This window comes from Siniperca chuatsi, linkage group LG17, assembly GCF_020085105.1.
Source record: "Siniperca chuatsi isolate FFG_IHB_CAS linkage group LG17, ASM2008510v1, whole genome shotgun sequence".
NCBI classification, from domain to species: Eukaryota; Metazoa; Chordata; class Actinopteri; order Centrarchiformes; family Sinipercidae; genus Siniperca; species Siniperca chuatsi.
The window spans coordinates 28,264,961-28,284,625 of NC_058058.1; the positions used below are offsets into that span (position 1 = coordinate 28,264,961).

Sequence of the window (19,665 nt, forward strand, 5' to 3'; positions counted from 1 at the left end):
CAAGAACACTCAGGCTGTTTACAGGAAGGGCCAGAGCCGCCTCTATTTTCTGAGGAGGCTGAGGTCCTTCAACATCTGCCGGACAATGCTGAAGATGTTCTATGAGTCTGTGGTGGCCAGTGCTATCCTGTATGCTGTTGCATGCTGGGGCAGCAGGTTAAAGGTAGCGGACGCAAACAGACTGAACAAACTGATCCGTAAGGCCAGTAACATTGTGGGGGTGGAGCTGGACTCTCTGGCGGTGGTGTCAGAGAGGAGGATGCTGGCCAAACTACACGCCATCTTGGACAGTGTCTCCCACCCGCTCCATGACGTGCTGGCTAAACAAAGGAGCACCTTCAGCGGAAGACTCATCCCACCAAAGAGCACCACAGAGCGCCACAGGAAGTCATTCCTGCCTGTGGCCATCAAACTATTTAACTCCTCCCTCTAAGGATTAGTCTGTTTGACCCTAGGTCACTAAACTGGACATTGAGCATTACATCTTAATAATAATTGTGCAATATTCTGTTTACTACTCAAGTGCAATATTAGTTTTCCCTTGTTAGTTTTTCTTATTACTGTTACGGATATACCTCAATTACTCTCGACAGTACATGCACCTCCGCTTTTACTATTATTTATTACATAATTAGTGACATTGTATTTATACTGTACTTCACCATCTACCAGTAAACCCACTTGGTACTCGACACTTAGTTTATCTTATACTTATACCAACATGTTACTTAATTTATTTCTGACCTGTTTATAGTGTATAATATCGTTTTCTCCTGTGTGCACTGACGTAAAGAAGAGCTACTGGAACAAAGAGTTTCCCTACGGGGATCAATAAAGTATTTCTGATTCTGATTCTGATTCTGATTATCACATACATAACACACATTCAAAGTAAAATGAAATCTCAGACACCTATAAATCATCATCATTTTGCGTCATCACTGACTGGTGTAGTATTGCAAAACTTTAATTTGGCATCTATAAAATGTGATGCATTGCACTGTGGGATGCAATACAAAGTAGAACGTAGTGTAGGCTACATGCCATGAACACAATTTCTTTGTTGTTCCATTGTTGGAATGTTTGAGGGCACTATCTAGAGCAAACACTCTGTATTTAGACACTCAAATAGTACGTTTGTAATTGCTCTGCTCAATATTTACTACCCACATCAGAACCGTGACATCACATCCTTTTCCAGTGCTGAATGTGGGGCAGTTTCATTGAATGGAAGGATAATGTGACTTTACCTGAATGATCATGTATGATGGGCACCTGGAGGAAGTGAGCCACTTCTTTGTCAGATGCTGGGTGAGGAGCTTTTGCTTGGATAAATGGGCTGCCATGTTTGGATTCACTGATACAGTGATACACACAGAGGGGCTAAACAGATTCTGCTTGGGGCCGTGAAAGGCTTGACACCGGCCCTGCTCTTTAGACGGCTGTAATGTGTGTGGCTGCACTGTAGGTGGAGGCTGGAGCCTACTGGACCTTCAGATGGGAGGAGGCACTAAAGCTTTGTTGTTATAATAAAGGCTCAACCACGGTCAGCGTTTTCCCTCACCGGGTCACGTTTCTTCTGTCCAGTTTCCACGGTGCAAGTTGGGCAGAAAACTGCGGATTTTCTCTTGGAGCGTTAAAAGAAGAACGGAGAGTTAACGACACGGTGAAGGAAACCATCCGTAGACATGTAAGATGCCATTAACTGTCTCACATTTTCTACATCAGTTGGATGAGTGTTGTTGGTTTCAAAGATTTTCACGTTTTAGTTTAACAGCGTCCTGTTGCACAACCAGGAAGAATGACTCCTTCTGAGTAAGCTACAAGCACCATCAAGGAGAAGCAACGTCACCGCACATAAACCATCACAGCACGCACGTCACTTTGTAATGTCAGCACAGCGGAGCTGCTTTAATAATGGACTTTAATGTGTTGTAACAGTGTTAGCAGCAGGATTTGATTGGTCTGACTGTTGACTGAACTTCGGACACCACGTGTTTCATCAGCATTTATGTAGGCGTTAACTGCCTCTCTCTCGTGGTGCCGCTGTGTTTTAGCCTAAATAAAACAGGCACATTAGCTAATGTCTGCTATGCAAATGTACTCAAACACGGTAGTCTGCTCACAGTGCCACTGCAAATGTACAGCAAGAAATGACATACCGCTAAAAAAAAGACAAAGCTAAAGCTAAGATGAATAACACACAGACACACGTTAATTTAACCACGTTTGTTGCTGATGTTGTAGTTAGTGGTTGTGATGTACTGGACTTCATTATATGGGTGTTTCAAATATTCGCCTCCCTCATGTATGTCACTAGTGTGGACAAAACATGTCTGTTTGAAATGGTACGTGTTAGTAGGAAGTGGTATCTGTCAGAACATAAGTGATGTTGCTTGCAAATATGCATGTGTTGCTGATATGTGGCATATACCCGCAGAACATGAGCTGATCTACATGCCAGTAGTCTGTAGTTAAATATGCCAGTGAGTGCTTGTATATGCTGGTGGAGAGTGACAAGTGACATGCCATTTAGAAGTGGCATATGCCAGTAGATCAGCAGCATACCATTAACCAATGTTTAATCTTGACTTCACTCAAACACAATTTGGCTCAACGTCATGATAGGGTATATAGGCCTTCTTAAGAATTAGAAATAGTGCAACTTGTTGCAGTAACGAACTAACTAACTAGCTAAATAAATTCATAAATCATGTCATATTTCGAAACTGAAAAAATACACTTCGAAAGGTTGGAACACTGTGTTTGAAAGCTTGAAATATAATAAAAAGGTTTTGCAAGATTAAACTAGGTTTCAATGGCTTGCATAATGTTTTGATTGGCTCTTTATTTTGAAACTTGATTTCTGGCAGCGTTGCCTGTCAGAAACTCTGAAACTGGGTTCCTGGAGGCAGGGGCATTTGCTTTTAACCTATTGTTTGCTCTCTGCTGAAGTACAGTCCAAGCGCATGTCGTATTTACAGGATTAGGTGGGATTGACAGACTGCTCCGCCAATGACTGACGCGCACAGGATACACGAACAGGATGCACGGTTCTCTGCGCTGTCTGCCTGTGGCAGGCACTACTAAGTTAAAACCTTTTTCATTAGATTTCAACCTTTCAAAGCTTTTTTTCAGTTTGACATGATATTCATCCCATAGATGCGCACCGCACTGCCTTTATTGTTGAAACCTACAATTTAAAAAAAGAGCAGCGCGCAAAACGCTTACTGCCTAAGCGGGGAATCACACAGAGATGCGCCGCTACAAACTCGTCACCAGCAAAACCATTGTATCCTATGGTACGGCGCACCTGGCGTGCGCTCCTCTCTTGCGCTGCGCTTCGTGTTTTTCTAGCGGTTTTTAGATGCACATAAAAGTTAAAATATTCTCAACTTTTCAGCGCAAGGTGCGAAGTCAATGTCAAACCTCGCCCAGGCAGCCAATCAAATCAAGCAAGAGTTTACACTTTCTTCATGTTGCTTGAGCAGCCAGGTGAATCCCTCTGGTGAGTTTAATGCCGTTCACTATGTCGATAAAGCTGTTGGACTGTCAGAGAGCTACGCTCCACAGGTGCACCAGCTGTTTTGGCGTTTTTGAAGTGGCTGCGCCTGTAGCGGTGCGTCTCTGTGTGATCGCCCCTTATAGAAAACAACTGGAAAAAGATGCCTCTCATGGCAAAAAACGTGGCCTGTCTGATCAGGGCCTTAAGAGGCAAATTACTATTGGATACTTGTCCTTTCCGCAACTTTTTTTAAACACACAACATGCTGAGACATTTATAGAAAGTATTATCCATGTGGGGCGTCCAGATAGCCGAATGGTTAATGCACATCCCATATACAGTAGCTGCAACGTCTATGGTTCGATTCCAGCAGGGGGCTTTGTTGCATTGAATAAACCCCCCACTTATTTCCTGTCTGCCTCTTATTGCTGAGGCCTTCTTCAGTATGCTTAATATCAGACAGAACACACAACAAAGTAGAATTACATGTGATTTGGAATCTGGATAGTAAACTAAGTATATGGTTGTACAAATGTGTTCACTTTGATCAGCAATGAGCTTGTTGCAGTTAAGATATGGAAATTTACAATTTGGAATGCTGATACAAAAATGTCAAATCTGAAAAGAATCCTTCAGATTGAGGAATCCTTTATAAAAGAAAGCTATGGGGGTGCACAGAATGCATAACCCACCTGAGGATCACTAGGGCTAGAAGTAATGATTGGATTAATACTCTGAAATGAAAACTTCTTACTCAGAGACAATTAACCTGTCTGTTGCCAGTGTTTTGCTGCTGTCCAGAAACAAGCCTTCTTTCACCTATATTTTTGTCTGTCTGTCTCTCTGTCTCAGACCCAGTGATGGTCTGCTGTAGAAACCAGATTATGTGGCTTTACCTACGATCTCCACCCCTCCTGACAAGTCTTTGACACTCTGGACTTTAAATGTAATTAAGGTCAGACTCCCTCATTCCTGCTATAATGGAGAATCACAGCCTGCTGTCCCTCACTGTGGCCTTGCTGGGTTTTCTGAGCCCATGTCTGACAAGACTGAATCCCAGAGTCTCCTTCCCTATGGGTAAGTAAAGACTCGCAAGGAATCACACTTGTTTTGTTTTCCTTCATCCTGTTGGTAAACTTAAAAGTACTTAATGGTAGCAATCTGATAAAGATGGGAAGAAGAAGACCACAAGCCATTGTTAACAGTGCAGGTTTCAAAATTTAAAAAAGGCTGTGCAGATGTTTTATGAGCTAGACAGTGCGTTATGTCTTGTTTTGTCATTTTTAGACTGACTATAGCACTATGCATAAAAAGGGACTGTGTTGGTGTGGCCATGTTGGTAAAGGTACAGGTGATAAAAAGAAAAATGAATCAGGAAGTCCAGTTTGAAGGCTTATCAGACACCAGTAAATACTGTGACATAACTTGGGATGAGGTATTCAGGGCTGTTTGACATCTGAAGAATGAATGCTCTGTGCAAATTAGCAGATTGCAGCCTGTTTACATCTGGATGCTTTTAATTGTCTGTGGTAATTAAATGAAAATGCCTAATCCCAGTGTTAACTGCTGTGAAACAACAGGTAGTCCTGGGAGACACCTCACCCGCTTCAGTAGCCATGATGTCAGCAACACCACCACACTGCTGCTCAGTGAGGATGGAGACATGCTGTATGTAGGAGCCCGGGATGCTGTGTTAGCACTGGATGTTAGCCACAAGGACGTCATCATACTGAGGAGCAAGGTGGGAGAGCAACCACTGATGGAGTTGCAGGCCCAGCCTAAATCGAAAGAGTCATCAGTACTTAAGTTATTAATTACTGCCATTACATTTTGAATTTATGGAACTCAAAGACAAACTATGATAAAGCAAAATTTTCGTCAGAAAATTGCAGGTGTTTACAGTGAAAACAATGGGAGCGGCAGCGTCAACCGCTGGCTGTCTGAAAGCAGCTTGTGAGGTGAAAGCAGCTGAACTGTCAGCTGAAGTGTAAGAGCTGAAAACAGCTGAATTGTCAGTCAAAGTCTAAGTCAGTTGACTTGACGAGTAAGCACCCAAAGCGAGGTTTAAGAAATAAAAGCATTTTGACTTTGAAGAGTAAGAGATGAAAGCAATTTCTGGAAGTGCTGAAGACAGTTTAAGGCACTGTAAGCAATTGAAATGTCAGTTGGTATAAGCTTACTTGACATGTAACAGGTGAAATGGTAAATGGACTGTACTTATATAGCACCTTTCTAGTCTTTCTGACTACTCAAAGCGCTGCACCCCATTCACACAGCAATGGCAGAACTGCTCATCAATGTAACTAATCATTCACACAAAAACAAAAATCATTCACAACAAAACCTCGGGAGCAATTTGGGCCTTAGATTGTTGGACGACCCGCTCTACCACTAAGCCACAGTCGCCCCTCAAGCAGTTGCATTGTCAGTTCTGTAGTTAATAAGGCAGTTAAATGGCTGTCCTGTTTCTTAGGACAAGTTTTTATTCTAAAGCACAAATTGTGTATGAAGTATGAAAACTGTATGAGAAGGAAGAGGTCGATATGTTTTTGATGAGCTGATGTGTTTGAACATTCTGCACAATACACACTAATGTTAAAAACTGAAAAAAGAGAACACGTACGCTGGGGACACACTGAAGCGCTGCGAAGTGCCATGCTAGGTCATTTATCCTGCTGTAGCCATGAATTTATAACTTAAAGCTTTGTATGTGTTTTGTGGGGCATCGCTTCTTCTGCAACAGTGAAGTTAAAAGGATCGCCTCGTGTGATGATCTGCGGGGAGGGGCACACACACGTTTCTCTCTTGGTTTAGAGACACCTGACAAATATGTGGAATAAGTGCATAATTTAAAAACACAATCACAGCAGTGATACTATTGCTAATAAATATAGGGGGATAGGCAGATCTTGATATTTCATCATGGGGGTCACCTGGGGTGATCCCAGGAGACCAGTGGGGAGAGGGGCAGAGAAATCAAAAGGGTTGGCAAGAATGTGATATTATTTATCAGAATCTGGCTGCACCTCCCTCATCACTGTTAAGTACCTGATTAGCATATGATTATGATTTTACCACAGTGTATTAGCACCTTGGTCACGCCAATCACATGCTAATCAGGTACTTAACAGTGATGAGGAGGTGCAGCCACAATAGGGATTACCATCATGGAAACAATTAGGTCAGTTTCAGGTGAAACTAGGCAGAGTAATCAGCAGATACTCAGGTAGACTCCTTCCTGAGGGCGGGGCTTATGTAACAGAGTAGCTTAACTTTCTGAGTTCCCGGTCCATTTTTTCCCAATTGAGAATGACTTCCGGATGGGAGCTGAAACATCTTGATTCTGAAAACAGTGTCCAGATGACTACGACTGAAACCTTTTCTACGAGTGTCCAGATGACTACGAAACCTTTTCTACAATAGAACACTCCTGGACGAATGAGGGACTACACTGTATTATCAGTGTGTTTGCTTGCCAGATTCGCTCGCTGCATGCTGAAAAAATTGACCAGACACCGAAACTATCGCTTCGGAGCGCGAGCTGACTGCGGAGCCCCGACCTACCCAATTGGTTAACATGGGCGCCTAAACGAAGCCGGCAGCGCTTCTGCGTCCTGTGTGTCCCCGGCATAACTGCAGACTACATTCACAATAGAAGAAGTGTGCTTGGATAATTTTACAAGTGGTTTTGTAGTTAGTTTTGCTTATACCTCAATGTGTTTGTGAGTCACTGCAGTTTTAAAACAAATACTTATACAAATATAATTGTTTGGTGCGAAAATCAGAGTCAGATGAGAAGATGGATATCAAACAATTTCAGCTCTGTTTGTCATGCTGCAGTTTGTTTTCCGTTTGTGGTGTCACAATTCCAATCAGACTTTATTCTTGATTTAATATTGACTGAAATGGCATTCCATATTACTCCAGCGCACTGTGTGCCAAACAATCACACATGTTTATGGTACATTGAATTGCCATATGAAATGTAGCTGGCAGTTAGCTTCAGAGAAGAGAAAAGTATGTGGGAGTACGTAGGTTTTTTAACTGAAGTTATTTGGAAACATGTTTTCTTGACTCTTTTGCCTGTAGAAAAATGAAGTGATGTGGATAATAATATGAACAGTGTGCCTCTGAGAACACAGTGCAGGCATGATAACATTTCTTCATACAAAATAAAAACACTTTATGCAAAAATGGAAACACTTCCTGATATAACTGGTAGCAGCTGTTTGTATGTCTCAGCAGTGTAAAAAATAAATTGTTCAAAACAAAAATAAAATATTGTTGCACAGATAAAGTGGGTAGCATCCATTTCAATATAATTTCTAAATGAAGAACTGCTTCATTTAGCTGCTATGTTCTTCTGAATCCCTACGCAATAACTATAGCTTTGTAATGGAAAATGTGAAAATGTAAAAATGTGTCTATTCTGAAGTTTTTATTGTTCAGCTGCAGCTTGCGGTTAAGATGGATGTAAATCTCAGCTGCTTTGATGAATTTGACTTTCTTCTCTTCTTTCAGCTGGACTGGAGCCCTTCAGAGAAAGACCTTGAACAATGTTCCATGAAAGGCAAGAAAATGGCAAGTTGATTTGTACAGATGTACAAACATGGGCGCCTGGTTATGTTTTAAAATGGGAGAGCAAACTTGGAAAGATACATAATTGGTGGAGGTCTAGGTCCTCCCCCAGAAAAAAAAAGTAATTTGAAACATATTTCCTGCATTTCTACACCACCTAAGTTGACTTATGGTAACAATAGAGATAATAAAAAATAATTTCCAAAACATAAAATAATCCTAATTTTGTATAGGCCCTACTCAATCTTACAGTTAGATGAATAATAATGACACATTATGAGGTTGTGTGTTCCTCACTTTGACTGTAACTGCATGGCTCATAAAATCCCATCTGAGCCAGCTGTGGTGAAGCAGGGTTGGATGGAGAACATGCTGGACAGGTGGTGGTGCTCTAATAAAGGTTTGGGAAATACTACTCTAGGTTAGTCTGCTGTTGTGTGGGGCAAGGGAGAGAGCGGGGCAGCAAATTACCCTGAGATATTAATAGTAATTGGGGATGTAGTGGTAAAATATAAGGTGGATAAACTATAAATGTCCACTGGCTAAACTGTCAAATGTTAGCTAATGTTTAACTCAAAAGGTGAGTAAACCCTATTTTGCATTTGAAAAAGGTGGGTAAACTGGGTTTATGTGTGTTTACCCTCCACTGTATTCCAAATAATATAATGCAAAATATGAATAGCCACGTTACACTTAAAAGAGCCGACTGTTTGATTCAGCTCCTTGGCTAACGTCACATCTCCACAGCCGAATCCTATCCGATCGCAAATCAGGTTGGCGTTTCAAAATTACAATCCTACTTTTTAGCTAACTTAAAGTTTGGCTGGAGTCAGTGTGCCAATCAGGTTCATTCGACATACACTAGCTTACCTTTTCCTATGTTTTATTTTCAGTCCATGATCACAGTTAGGCTAAATGGCACGTTTCTCACCTTTGTAAACTGTCAGACTCCTGTGTGGATTGACAGACTGATTGACAGCCAAAGCATGCTGTGGCAAACGATCAGCAACGGGTTTGACTGAACCAACTCAAAGGTTGGTCCAAAATGTGTGATTTTTTTCATTACTTGTTTTTGTCAGTTGCTGAATAGTAAAACGATCATAGGCTGCTTAAAAATAATCACCTGATTGTGGGGACTGTATGATAAGTTTATTTTTTAAATGACAAAAAGTGGGGTAGCAAAATCATACCTTTGCTCCCCCTAACTGAAAAATGGGTATGCATTTGCTCCACTGCTCAGGCACCTATGTGTACAAATACTGTGAACTGATTAAACTCCAAAGTTCAAAATGTTTCATCTTGACTCAGGGTACCAACCAAACAAGATAAGGCTGTCTGTAACGTACAGCTACCATTTACATTTCCTTTAATGAGCAGAAGAAACACATTTAGTCCAACTCTCTTTAAGTTTAATGAGCAAAGTGTAGGAGCAGAGTGTCTCATAATCTTTTATTTAATGTGAATTCTTAGTGGGTGAAACATGCTGTGACACGATATCTTCATGTGCCTATTGCATAGCTCTGTTCTGTAAATATTAGTATTGATTCCAAAGGTCCTGCTTAAGGCACACACTGCTGCTTGCTGTACTTTGATTTTACTTAAACATCTGACTTGATGTCCTTTGTGTGGTTTTTTTTTAGGCCGACTGTCCCAATTTCATTCGTGTACTGCAGTTTTTGAACACCACCCACATCTATGCCTGTGGAACATTTGCCTTCAGTCCACGCTGCACCTATGTTGTAAGTTTGTTTATGCAGACATTTAAACTGATTGGGTTGTTTAACATTGTGACAGTATGATAATGCTCACTGTTTAAGGATTTTAATTTACACAGAATAATACCCAGATTTTATTTAAAAGCAGAAGGTTGTAATTGATCTGATTTCTCCATTCACCTTTGTTTAGTTAAATATCACCTTGACTTTTTCCTGTTTTCTGTCCAGAACTCAGAGACGTTAACAATGAGCCTCAAGCCTGATGAAGGAAGAGGCCGCTGCCCCTATGACCCCTTCCAACGCAATTCTGCTATCATTGTAGGTAAGGAAATTATGCCACAGCTGCTAAAATACAATGTTAGCTGGGGCAAGTTGAAGGAAAATTTGGCTACTAATTAGTGAGTAGAAGCAGTCTGATTTCAAACTGAACTAGACCCAGTACTTGTTACTAGGCCGCAAAGATGGTATGTGACAAAAACTGACCATCAACAACAAATCAGACAGCGTGCAGGCATTTAGCTAACCAGCTCTAAATGTTGTTGTACAGTATACCCCAGCAAAAGAGGACTGTGTTTAGTATTATCCACTAGTAGCACTTGGCAGATTAACTCACTATACATTATCAATACACTAATTTGAACATGAAGATATTTGGGCCGGCTTCCCCCAGCCTGCATGTCAAAGTGTCCCTATGATTAGTTTCTTTGCTCTGATAAGCAGTTGGCACCTGTCAAATACATATCTCCTCATGTTCAGTGTGTGCGCTGAAAAATAAAAAAACTTCAGTGTTTGTACACAGCTCGGACCGAGCCCCACAACACTATTCCAGCCAATCAGAAACAGGAGTGCTCGTGCCGGCTACTATCCCTCTTCCACTTCCTCGCCCACAAGGAACGGAGCTACCCCATGATGAGTAATGAAACGTAAAACAACAGACATATTACCTTGAAAACTTAAAAAACTGTTACTTGCTACGGCAGACCTCACATTCTTTCCCTTGAAATTACACACTACTCATCCCGCCTATGTGCTCTTCTGTGGAATTACACCATAGTAAGAAGGAAATCTAAATGGTAGAGATATAACCCTGCTATGTTATTTTCCTCATTGTTCTTAGAATTCGCAATAAACAATGTTGCTCTATGTTTCAATGACGGTAGAGTACAAGTTACTGTTGAAGTTACTAGCGATAATGTTATATACATAGGCTTGTTACATCACAGACAGGCAGGGGACACCGAGATGGACCAGAAAGTTCTGTATTGAATGACAGCCCGAGATACAGAGTATGGAGAGATATTACTGGAGGCAGGGAGCTCACTGGAGGCAGATGGGGAGGATACCGGAGGCAGACAGGAGTAACGCTGGAAGCAGGAGAAATAAGAAATATGCCGAGTGACATAAAGAATCCTTGATTCAAACGAGGTCGGACACATACTGAGGTGAGTGTAGGTCTTTTGTATTGGCTGTGATTGTGACTAATGGGGAGCAGGAGTGTAATTGGGAGCAGGTGTGGGTGGATGGTGGAGCCTGGCGTATCTGTGACAAGGCTATGCTACTCCTCAGCTTAGACTACCAAATACCAAAGTGACATCCATGTACTCTTATACTGTATAAATGTACTTACCCATACTGCTTAACACGATGATAAAACTGTGAAAAAAGTTAAAAGTACAGACTGACGAACACCCACAAAAAATTAAAGCTAAATTAAACAGACAGGTCTTGAGTTTTATTAAGATAGTGTGGGTGCAAACCTCAACTCAGCAGGCAGCCTCTTCATGCTTTAGGTGAGTAAACACTGATTCATGCAAGAGGAATGACATGATAAAATGCAGCAAAGCTTTTGATGGAAGCTGATGGAAGATTGATTTCCCTAACACACTTGAACAAAAGTGCTCATGTAATCAGGGGAAAATGAAATGTAGAGTTCTGTATAGCTATAACTAATACCTATAACCAACTCATTTCCGTTTTGCAAATAGCCTGTAATGAACCACTTGCTTGTTTTAGTGTGCAGCACCTCCTAATGTTATATGTTGTTGTGCTAGGAAGTCAGTAATTGTTCATTTTAAAGGTACATGGACATTTTTGTCATATTCACTGTAGCTCTTCAGTATTGTGTTAAGTGCTCTTATGTTTCTCAGATGGAGAGCTTTATACCGGGACGGTGGCAGACTACAGGGGGAACCGGCCAGTCATCTCCCGGCACCTCAGTGAGGGCAGGCGCGTTGACCTGAAGTTGGATGATACGTTAGGATGGCTGGAGGGTGAGTGTGCTGTCTCTCAAAATAAAACATATGGTAGTCGTAGCACTTGTGAATAGAATTTTATTTATGATTAAACGTGTTTGGAGTGCACAATCTGGAGTTTTGTGTGCACTCAGTTCTAAATGTACAGCTCTCTTACAATTTTCTCCTGTTGTTTTAGCAGTTGCTGAGCACTTTTAACAGGATCACACAGCACATCAAAGACATTTAGATTTGACCCTGTCCTTGATTGGAATTAGCATGTGTGGGATACGAACTGCCAAAACTGAGTGAATAAAACACAGGAAGTGGTTTTGTGGTCTCTAAATAGTTTTGTTGTTAATGAATGCTTATAGTTGTGCAGGCCATGGTTAGAAAGACGAGAATAAACCACACACCCTTCTGCCCAGTTGGTCAAGTCAACACCCCAACACTTGTAAATCGTCTTGATGGTCCCTCTGCCTTGAAATGGCATATACACTGAACTAACTGACATCCGTGAAATTTACCACAGTTGTTCAAGAAGTAGACAGTTAATGAAGCCAATAGCATGATTTTAATGTTATTTAATTTTGCCGTCCTATTTAATATCCACAACTGAGCTCACTTAAATGGAGTACATTCCCCATTGACTGTAGGTGTTATGGTAGTCTTGCTTAGCGCTGGACAAAGGTCTGGCTGAACCTGTCATAATTCTGGTAAAGGGAAAAAACGCTGTGGCTTGTTTGTATTTCTTTAAACCAATTACAATTGTCATGGGCGGTGCTAAGCCCAGGATGTAGCGCTTGCAAAATGGAGATAGCGGAAGGGGAGGAGAATTCCAACTAAAATAGTCGGCCAACAGCCTACTTCCTGTGAGTCAGAGTGTTATGGTAACTTTGAAATGTCCCTGACATCATTGACAAGACTGTGTGGACTCAAAGGGTCACAGACACAAACATGGTGATAAGTTGTAACATATCTTTTTATTTTAATGTGAAAAAGTTGCTTCTATTTCTGGCTTTAATTATACTGTTTTATTATATCAGAATCCCTCAGACATATTTTGATAAACTTACATCTTTGTCATACTTTACCATCTGTTTGCTATAGATCCAACCTTCATCAGCTCCAGTTTCATTCCTGATGAGGAGAAAATCTACTTCTTCTTCAGTGAAGTGGGCAGAGAGTATGACTTCATCGACAAATTTATTGTCTCTCGTGTTTCGCAGATCTGCATGGTAAGGGTAAAACAATGGGCCTCATGCGAGAACCACTCATATATACAGATTCATTCTAAGTGGCACATACGAGCGATTTAAGGCAATTTGTGGCATGCACCATTTTTCTTGTAATTTATAAATTTCTCTTGGGTACAAACGAAATTCACGAGTGGTCCAGAACTGTCATATGAGTCATTTACGGATAGTGTGCCTCTCTCTACAGGTGTATGAAGAGCTGTGTAAGCCAAATTACATACTGGACCTCTCACTTATACTTACTTCTACATACATTCACTCTGCTCTATATATATATTTTCATTCTCATATTCATTTATTTTCACTCTTACACACACACATTTTTATTCTCATACACATACATTTTAGCTCACAATCATACATTTTCTTTCTGATATACATGCATTTGATGTATAAATTTAATGTTGTAAAGAATATACATTTAGGGGTGAATTCACAAAAGGATTGCGTAGCTCTTGCAGCCGCTAAACCTGCATAAACTAGACAAAAAGAAACTCTAAAAGAAAAAGTCATTCTCAAAGCACCCGCAAAGAGTGAACTGCACCACTAACTGCGCTGCCAAGCAAATAGCGTCTCAGTGCTCTGGTGCTATTTGCAGTTATGTAAATAAGTTAATATGCATACATTTGATGCAAAATTGTCCTTTTTCTATGCAAATGAGCCTCATTGAAAAACAAGGTCAAATTCACGAACACCAGCGCTAACAGCAGGTGGAAAAGAGACAGTACAATACCTGATATTCACCATGAGGGAATGAAACTGTAAAACAACATAAAACCTGCTGTTGTGAGAAACGGAGACAGTGGTTACGCACTGTAACAGTCCAGCATGGAGCAGAGTAGCAGAGAAAACACTTCTCCATGCGCCCAGAGGCGTGAGGAAGAGTGCACAGTTAAAGCCCCCAAATAACAATCACTCCATACAGAGCCACAGAAAAATAAGAGACATCCAGCAGATAGAAACAAATGAAAGAGCAGGGGAGTTATTAGATAATTAGAATAAATTCTCTTTCAAATCAAACATTTCTTCTGGAAAGTTTTGTTCTTGCAACTGCATTTGTAAACATTTTTGGCTGCTTAAACATGTCATGTGATCTGCTACTTCAGTACACCTTAAGAACAAATATTACTGGGACCATTACAGAGAATTGCAGATGAACATTCAACAGATGTAAAAAAAAATATGGCAATGGACTGTACCCACCCACCCAGCAATGGCAGAACTGCTCATCAAAGTAACTAACACAAACACACCGAAGGCACAGCCCTCAGGAGCAATTTGGGGTTCAGTGTCTTGCCCAAGGACACTTAGACATGTGGGCTGGGGGAAGCCGGGATCGAACCATCGACTTTCCAATTGGTGGACAACCCTCTCTACCACTAAGCCACAGTCATGGTATTCAGCTCCAAAACTTTATGGGATTGTTTGCGCTGTAATATCATTAGTGTGCATTTCATTATGTACATCAGTACAGTCTAATGCAATCCATCCATCCATCCATCTTCTTCCGCTTATCCGGGGCCGGGTCGCGGGGCAGCAGTCTAAGCAGGGACTCCCAGACTTCCTTCGCCCCAGACACTTCCTCCAGCTCCTCCGGGGATCCCGAGGCGTTCCCAGGCCAGCCGAGAGACATAGTCCCTCCAGCGTGTCCTGGGTCTTCCCGGGGCCGCCTCCCGGTGGGACATGCCCAGAACACCTCCCGAGGGAGGCGTCCCAGGAGGCATCCGGATCAGATGCCCTAGCCACCTCAGCTGGCTCCTCTCGACGTGGAGGAGCAGCGGCTCTACTCGAGCTCCCCGTGTGACTGAGCTCCTCACCCTATCTCTAAGGGAGCGCCCAGCCACTCGGCGGAGGAAGCCCATTTCGGCCGCTTGTATCCGCGATCTTGTCCTTTCGGTCACTACCCAAAGCTCATGACCATAGGTGAGGGCAGGAGCGTGGGATTGACTGGTAAATCGAGAGCTTTGTCTTTCGACTCAGCTCCTTCTTTACCACAACGGTCCGATACAGCGCCCGCATCACTGCAGACGCTGCACCGATCCGCCTGTCAATCTCACGCTCCATCCGTCCCTCACTCGTGAACAAGACCCCGAGATACTTAAACTCTCCACTTGAGGCAAGGACTCCCCACCCACGCGAAGAGAGCAAACCACCTTTTTCCGGTCAAGAACCATGGCCTCAGATTTGGAAGAGCTGATTCTCATCCCAGCTGCTTCGCACTCGGCTGCAAACCGTCCCAGTGCATGCTGCAGGTCCCGGTTTGAAGAAGCCATCAGAACGACATCATCTGCAAACAGCAGAGATGAGATCCTGTGGTTCCCAAACCGGACACCCTCCGGCCCCTGACTGCGCCTAGAAATTCTGTCCATATAAATTATGAACAGAACCGGTGACAAAGGGCAGCCCTGGCGGAGTCCAACATGCACCGGGAACAGGTCTGACTTACTGCCGGCAATGCGAACACAGCTCCTGCTCCGGTTATACAGGGACCGGACAGCCCTTAGCAAAGGGCCCCGGACCCCATACTCCCAGAGCACTCCCCACAAAGCGCCCGGGGCACACGGTCGAATGCCTTCTCCAGATCCACAAAGCACATGTGGACTGGTTGGGCAAACTCCCATGAACCCTCGAGCACCCGATGGAGAGTATAGAGCTGGTCCAGTGTTCCACGACCGGGGACGAAAACCACTCTGCTCCTCCTGAATCCGAGGTTCGACTATCGGACGAATCTCTCCTCTCCAGTACCCTGGAATAGACCTTACCGGGAGGCTGAGAAGTGTGATCCTCTGTGATTGGAACACACCCTCCGGTCCCCTTCTTATACAGAGGGACCACCACCCCGGTCTGCCAGTCCAGAGGCACTGTCCCAGACCGCCACGATGTTGCAGAGACGTGTCAGCCAAGACAGTCCCACAACATCCAGAGACTTAAGATACTCAGGACGGATCTCATCCACCCCGGAAGCCTTGCCACCAAGGAGCTTGCCAACAACCTCAGTGACTTCGGCCAGGGTGATGGATGAGTCCGCCTCCGGGTCCCCAGCCTCCGCTTCCTCTTCGGAAGACGTGACAGCGGGATTGAGGAGATCCTCAAAGTATTCCTTCCACCGTCCGACAACATCCCCAGTCGAGGTCAACAGCTCTCCACCCGCACCGTACAAGGTGTTGGTGAAGCACTGCTTCCCCCTCCTGAGCCGTCGGACGGTTTGCCAGAATTTCTTTGAGGCCGACCGATAGTCCTCCTCCATGGCCTCTCCGAACCTCTCCCAGTCCTGAGTTTTTGCCTCTCTGCGACCGCACGGGCTGCAGCACGCTTAGCCTGCCGGTACCGTCAGCTGCCTCGGGAGTCCCACGAGCCAACAAGGCCCGATAGGACTCCTTCTTCAGCCTGACGGCATCCCTTACTTCCGGCGTCCACCACCGGGTTCGGGGATTGCCGCCGCGACAGGCACCAGAAACCTTGCAACCACAGCTACGAGCCGCCGCATCGACAATGGAGGTGGAAAACATGGTCCACTCGGACTCAATGTCCCCAACCTCCCCCGGGATCTGGGAGATTACCCCTCTCCAGGTTTCACTGTCGTTGCCCACGTGGGCGTTGAAGTCCCCCAGTACAACTGTTTTGCCCCAATGTCAAATTTTATAATGCCTATAATATTCAGTTTTTGTTGACACTGTCATAGAGGTGTTAAATTAATTAATATGTTTTAGCATTGATGTCATAGTTAGTGGTGGTGTTGTACAGAGCTGCATAATATTGAGAGGTGTTTCTAATATTCTGCACCCCTCATGTATGTAAATGGAAAGGGAAAAAAATTAGAAATACCTCTCAATATAATGTAGTCCAGTACAACACCACCGTTTAAATGTGACCTCAATAAACATATAATTGAACTCAAACATTTCGGACAATGAGCTTCGTAAAGATGGCTGTTATGGCAGAGCTGTTGATGTTCCTAATATAGTGTCACTAGATGCATGTATGTAAAAGGAGAATGTATGTATGCGTTCATGTCTGAAGAATGGATGTATGTGTGAGCATATAGTGGAAACAGAAGGCAGGTCATTTATCGAGCTTATTGGCTGAGAAGCTAGATGCTGGCTCCAAAAAATCCCAGCTCCAGTTGACTCCCATTCAAAAAGCGTCATCCTCTCTGAAAGTCAATACTTATTCAATACTATTCCATGAGTCATCATGGTCTCATTCACTTAATTCATGCCCTCTAATAAGTGTGCCGGTGGTCATTTTGTAAGTGAGTGCTGTGATTTACAGCTCACCTGCTGCTCTCCCTGGCTTGTAGACTCACACTGAGTTGGACTTTCTGAGCCTCTGTGTAAAGAATAAACTTTCTCCAGACAGACTGTTCTACTGTGGTTGTGGTTAAGGAGTTACACTAACAAGACCGTCAAAGGATGCTGTCAAGCAGTGCTTTGGTAAGTTTAATGTTACTTGATTATGATAGTCGTTCCATTAGCACAATTTAGCTATTGTAGCCTGCAGTCTTTCTATATAGCTAGTGCAGTCACTATATATATAGCTAGTACACTAGCATTAGGCTATGGTTTACTAGCTAGGCTGCTAACCAGAAGGCTGACTCCGTTGCTGGTGCACGGATGGAATTTTTGTATTTTTGTACATAATGTTACCAGGCCATTACTGTCAGACATAAATTCATTTCCTCAGATTTAGCTATTAGCTGAAGTTACTCGCAGCGCGGTTCAGTTTTTGCTGATTGTTTGCTTTACTGTCTTGTACTAAGTCATACTGTAAGGTGTATCTAATGTTATTGTTAATTTGTATCAACACCTCTCTGACACAGTCTCAACAAAAACACAGCACCCACCGTGGTGTCTGCTCTGGTTGATCTGGCTGGGTGGATCGTCTCATTTTCTGACGAACAGGTAATACGTGTTTCAGCAATAAAACCGGAAAAAATAAGATAAAAACTAAAATGTAGCAGAGATTGAAGGAGCTCGCCTACAGGCCGCAGCATCTACATGCTCAGCCGTTGCCATAGTCAAAATCTCCTGATCCAGTCGATTTGAACAATTTTGGCTTAGCCCTTTAAATCAACTCCGGTCAGACATCATTCAAAGATGTTTCAGCAATAAAGCTGAAAAAAATAACTATTTAAACAAAAATGTAGCGAAGTTTGAAGGAGCTACCAGCTGCTGCATCTACAGTGCCTTGCGAAAGTATTCGGCCCCCTTGAACTTTGCGACCTTTTGCCACATTTCAGGCTTCAAACATAAAGATATGAAACTGTAATTTTTTGTGAAGAATCAACAACAAGTGGGACACAATCATGAAGTGGAACGAAATTTATTGGATATTTCAAACTTTTTTAACAAATCAAAAACTGAAAAATTGGGCGTGCAAAATTATTCAGCCCCCTTAAGTTAATACTTTGTAGCGCCACCTTTTGCTGCGATTACAGCTGTAAGTCGTTTTTTATGTAAGTTTTTTAAACTTTTAACATGTGCAGGTAAATCTGAATATAAACTCTTTCACAATACACATTTTTTTGTTTCAATAGGTGATGGAGCCAGGTTGAGACACTGGTGTGTAACATAACATGGGACAGTTGGATACTGACGTGTGCAGCAGGACTTCCCCTGTACCTGACCAGGTTTCTTCATAGTGCCAGTGTTATGACCCCGCTCGCTATTTGGCTCCTTTTCCCTGCCATTCGATGTTTTATATGCCTGTTAATATAGTTTTATATCACCAGCTGGTGCTGTTGCAAACGACAGTCTGCTTTTGTGAACGCCGCTCCATGCGACTCCACAAGTGTACCAACAGATTTGAATGCCATCCTGTACATCGACTACAACGACAATGTGCATCTGTTTACACTGGTAAAATGTAAGAAAATAAAAAGTTTTTTTGTTTTTGAATCTACTTTTTATCCCGCTTTATTGAATACAAAAGTAAAAACAAAAAAATCTCAACTTTCCAATATAGTAACACAGCTTTTGGAATTTCTATGCAGGACAAAAAGGTTGAATATCTTTTTTTAATATTTTTTATAATACCTTTTTTATATATCTTGTAAACAATTTGATTCTGCTGGCAAAATATTATTTACAACTGTAGATCTCCTGTTTCTATTTAAAAATGAAATGGCCATCTTTCAAATACTTGAGACATATTAATAGTAGGAATTAATTAACTCCTTGACTCCCTAGAAATGTATTTCAAGTAATCCCTTCTCTCACACTTTTATAAGACACATTTATTTTGATTATTTTACTTCCTAATTTAAATAATTTGCTTTTATCAGTATTTGTGGCAGTCATGTTCTCAGTTGTGTTGTAATGAACTAATATCATGTTCTAACTTTTTTATTCAATAAAGTGGGGAAAAAAGTTGATAAAAAT

The 19,665-nt window shown here is 42.4% G+C and overlaps 2 protein-coding genes across 4 annotated transcripts in view; one reads left to right on the top strand and one right to left on the bottom strand.

Moving 5' to 3' along the window:
- Positions 1–1,353, bottom strand: part of LOC122863794 — a 21,791-nt gene extending 20,438 nt beyond the window's left edge. The window contains exon 1 of the mRNA XM_044170521.1: positions 1,251–1,353. The gene's annotated coding sequence lies outside the window, so the exon portion shown is untranslated. The remainder of the gene's footprint in view (positions 1–1,250) is intronic.
- A 146-nt stretch (positions 1,354–1,499) lies between these two features.
- Positions 1,500–19,665, top strand: part of sema4ab (sema domain, immunoglobulin domain (Ig), transmembrane domain (TM) and short cytoplasmic domain, (semaphorin) 4Ab) — a 50,521-nt gene continuing 32,355 nt past the window's right edge. For 2 of the 3 annotated variants that reach the window (XM_044170519.1, XM_044170516.1), the window contains exons 1-8: positions 1,500–1,690; positions 4,358–4,582; positions 5,086–5,246; positions 8,027–8,086; positions 9,724–9,822; positions 10,027–10,120; positions 11,946–12,068; positions 13,140–13,267. In XM_044170519.1, the coding sequence (XP_044026454.1) occupies positions 4,486–4,582; positions 5,086–5,246; positions 8,027–8,086; positions 9,724–9,822; positions 10,027–10,120; positions 11,946–12,068; positions 13,140–13,267 (762 nt within the window). In that variant the 5' untranslated portion in view covers positions 1,500–1,690; positions 4,358–4,485. The remainder of the gene's footprint in view (positions 1,691–4,357; positions 4,583–5,085; positions 5,247–8,026; positions 8,087–9,723; positions 9,823–10,026; positions 10,121–11,945; positions 12,069–13,139; positions 13,268–19,665) is intronic. The other variant, XM_044170517.1, reaches the window with a different exon arrangement.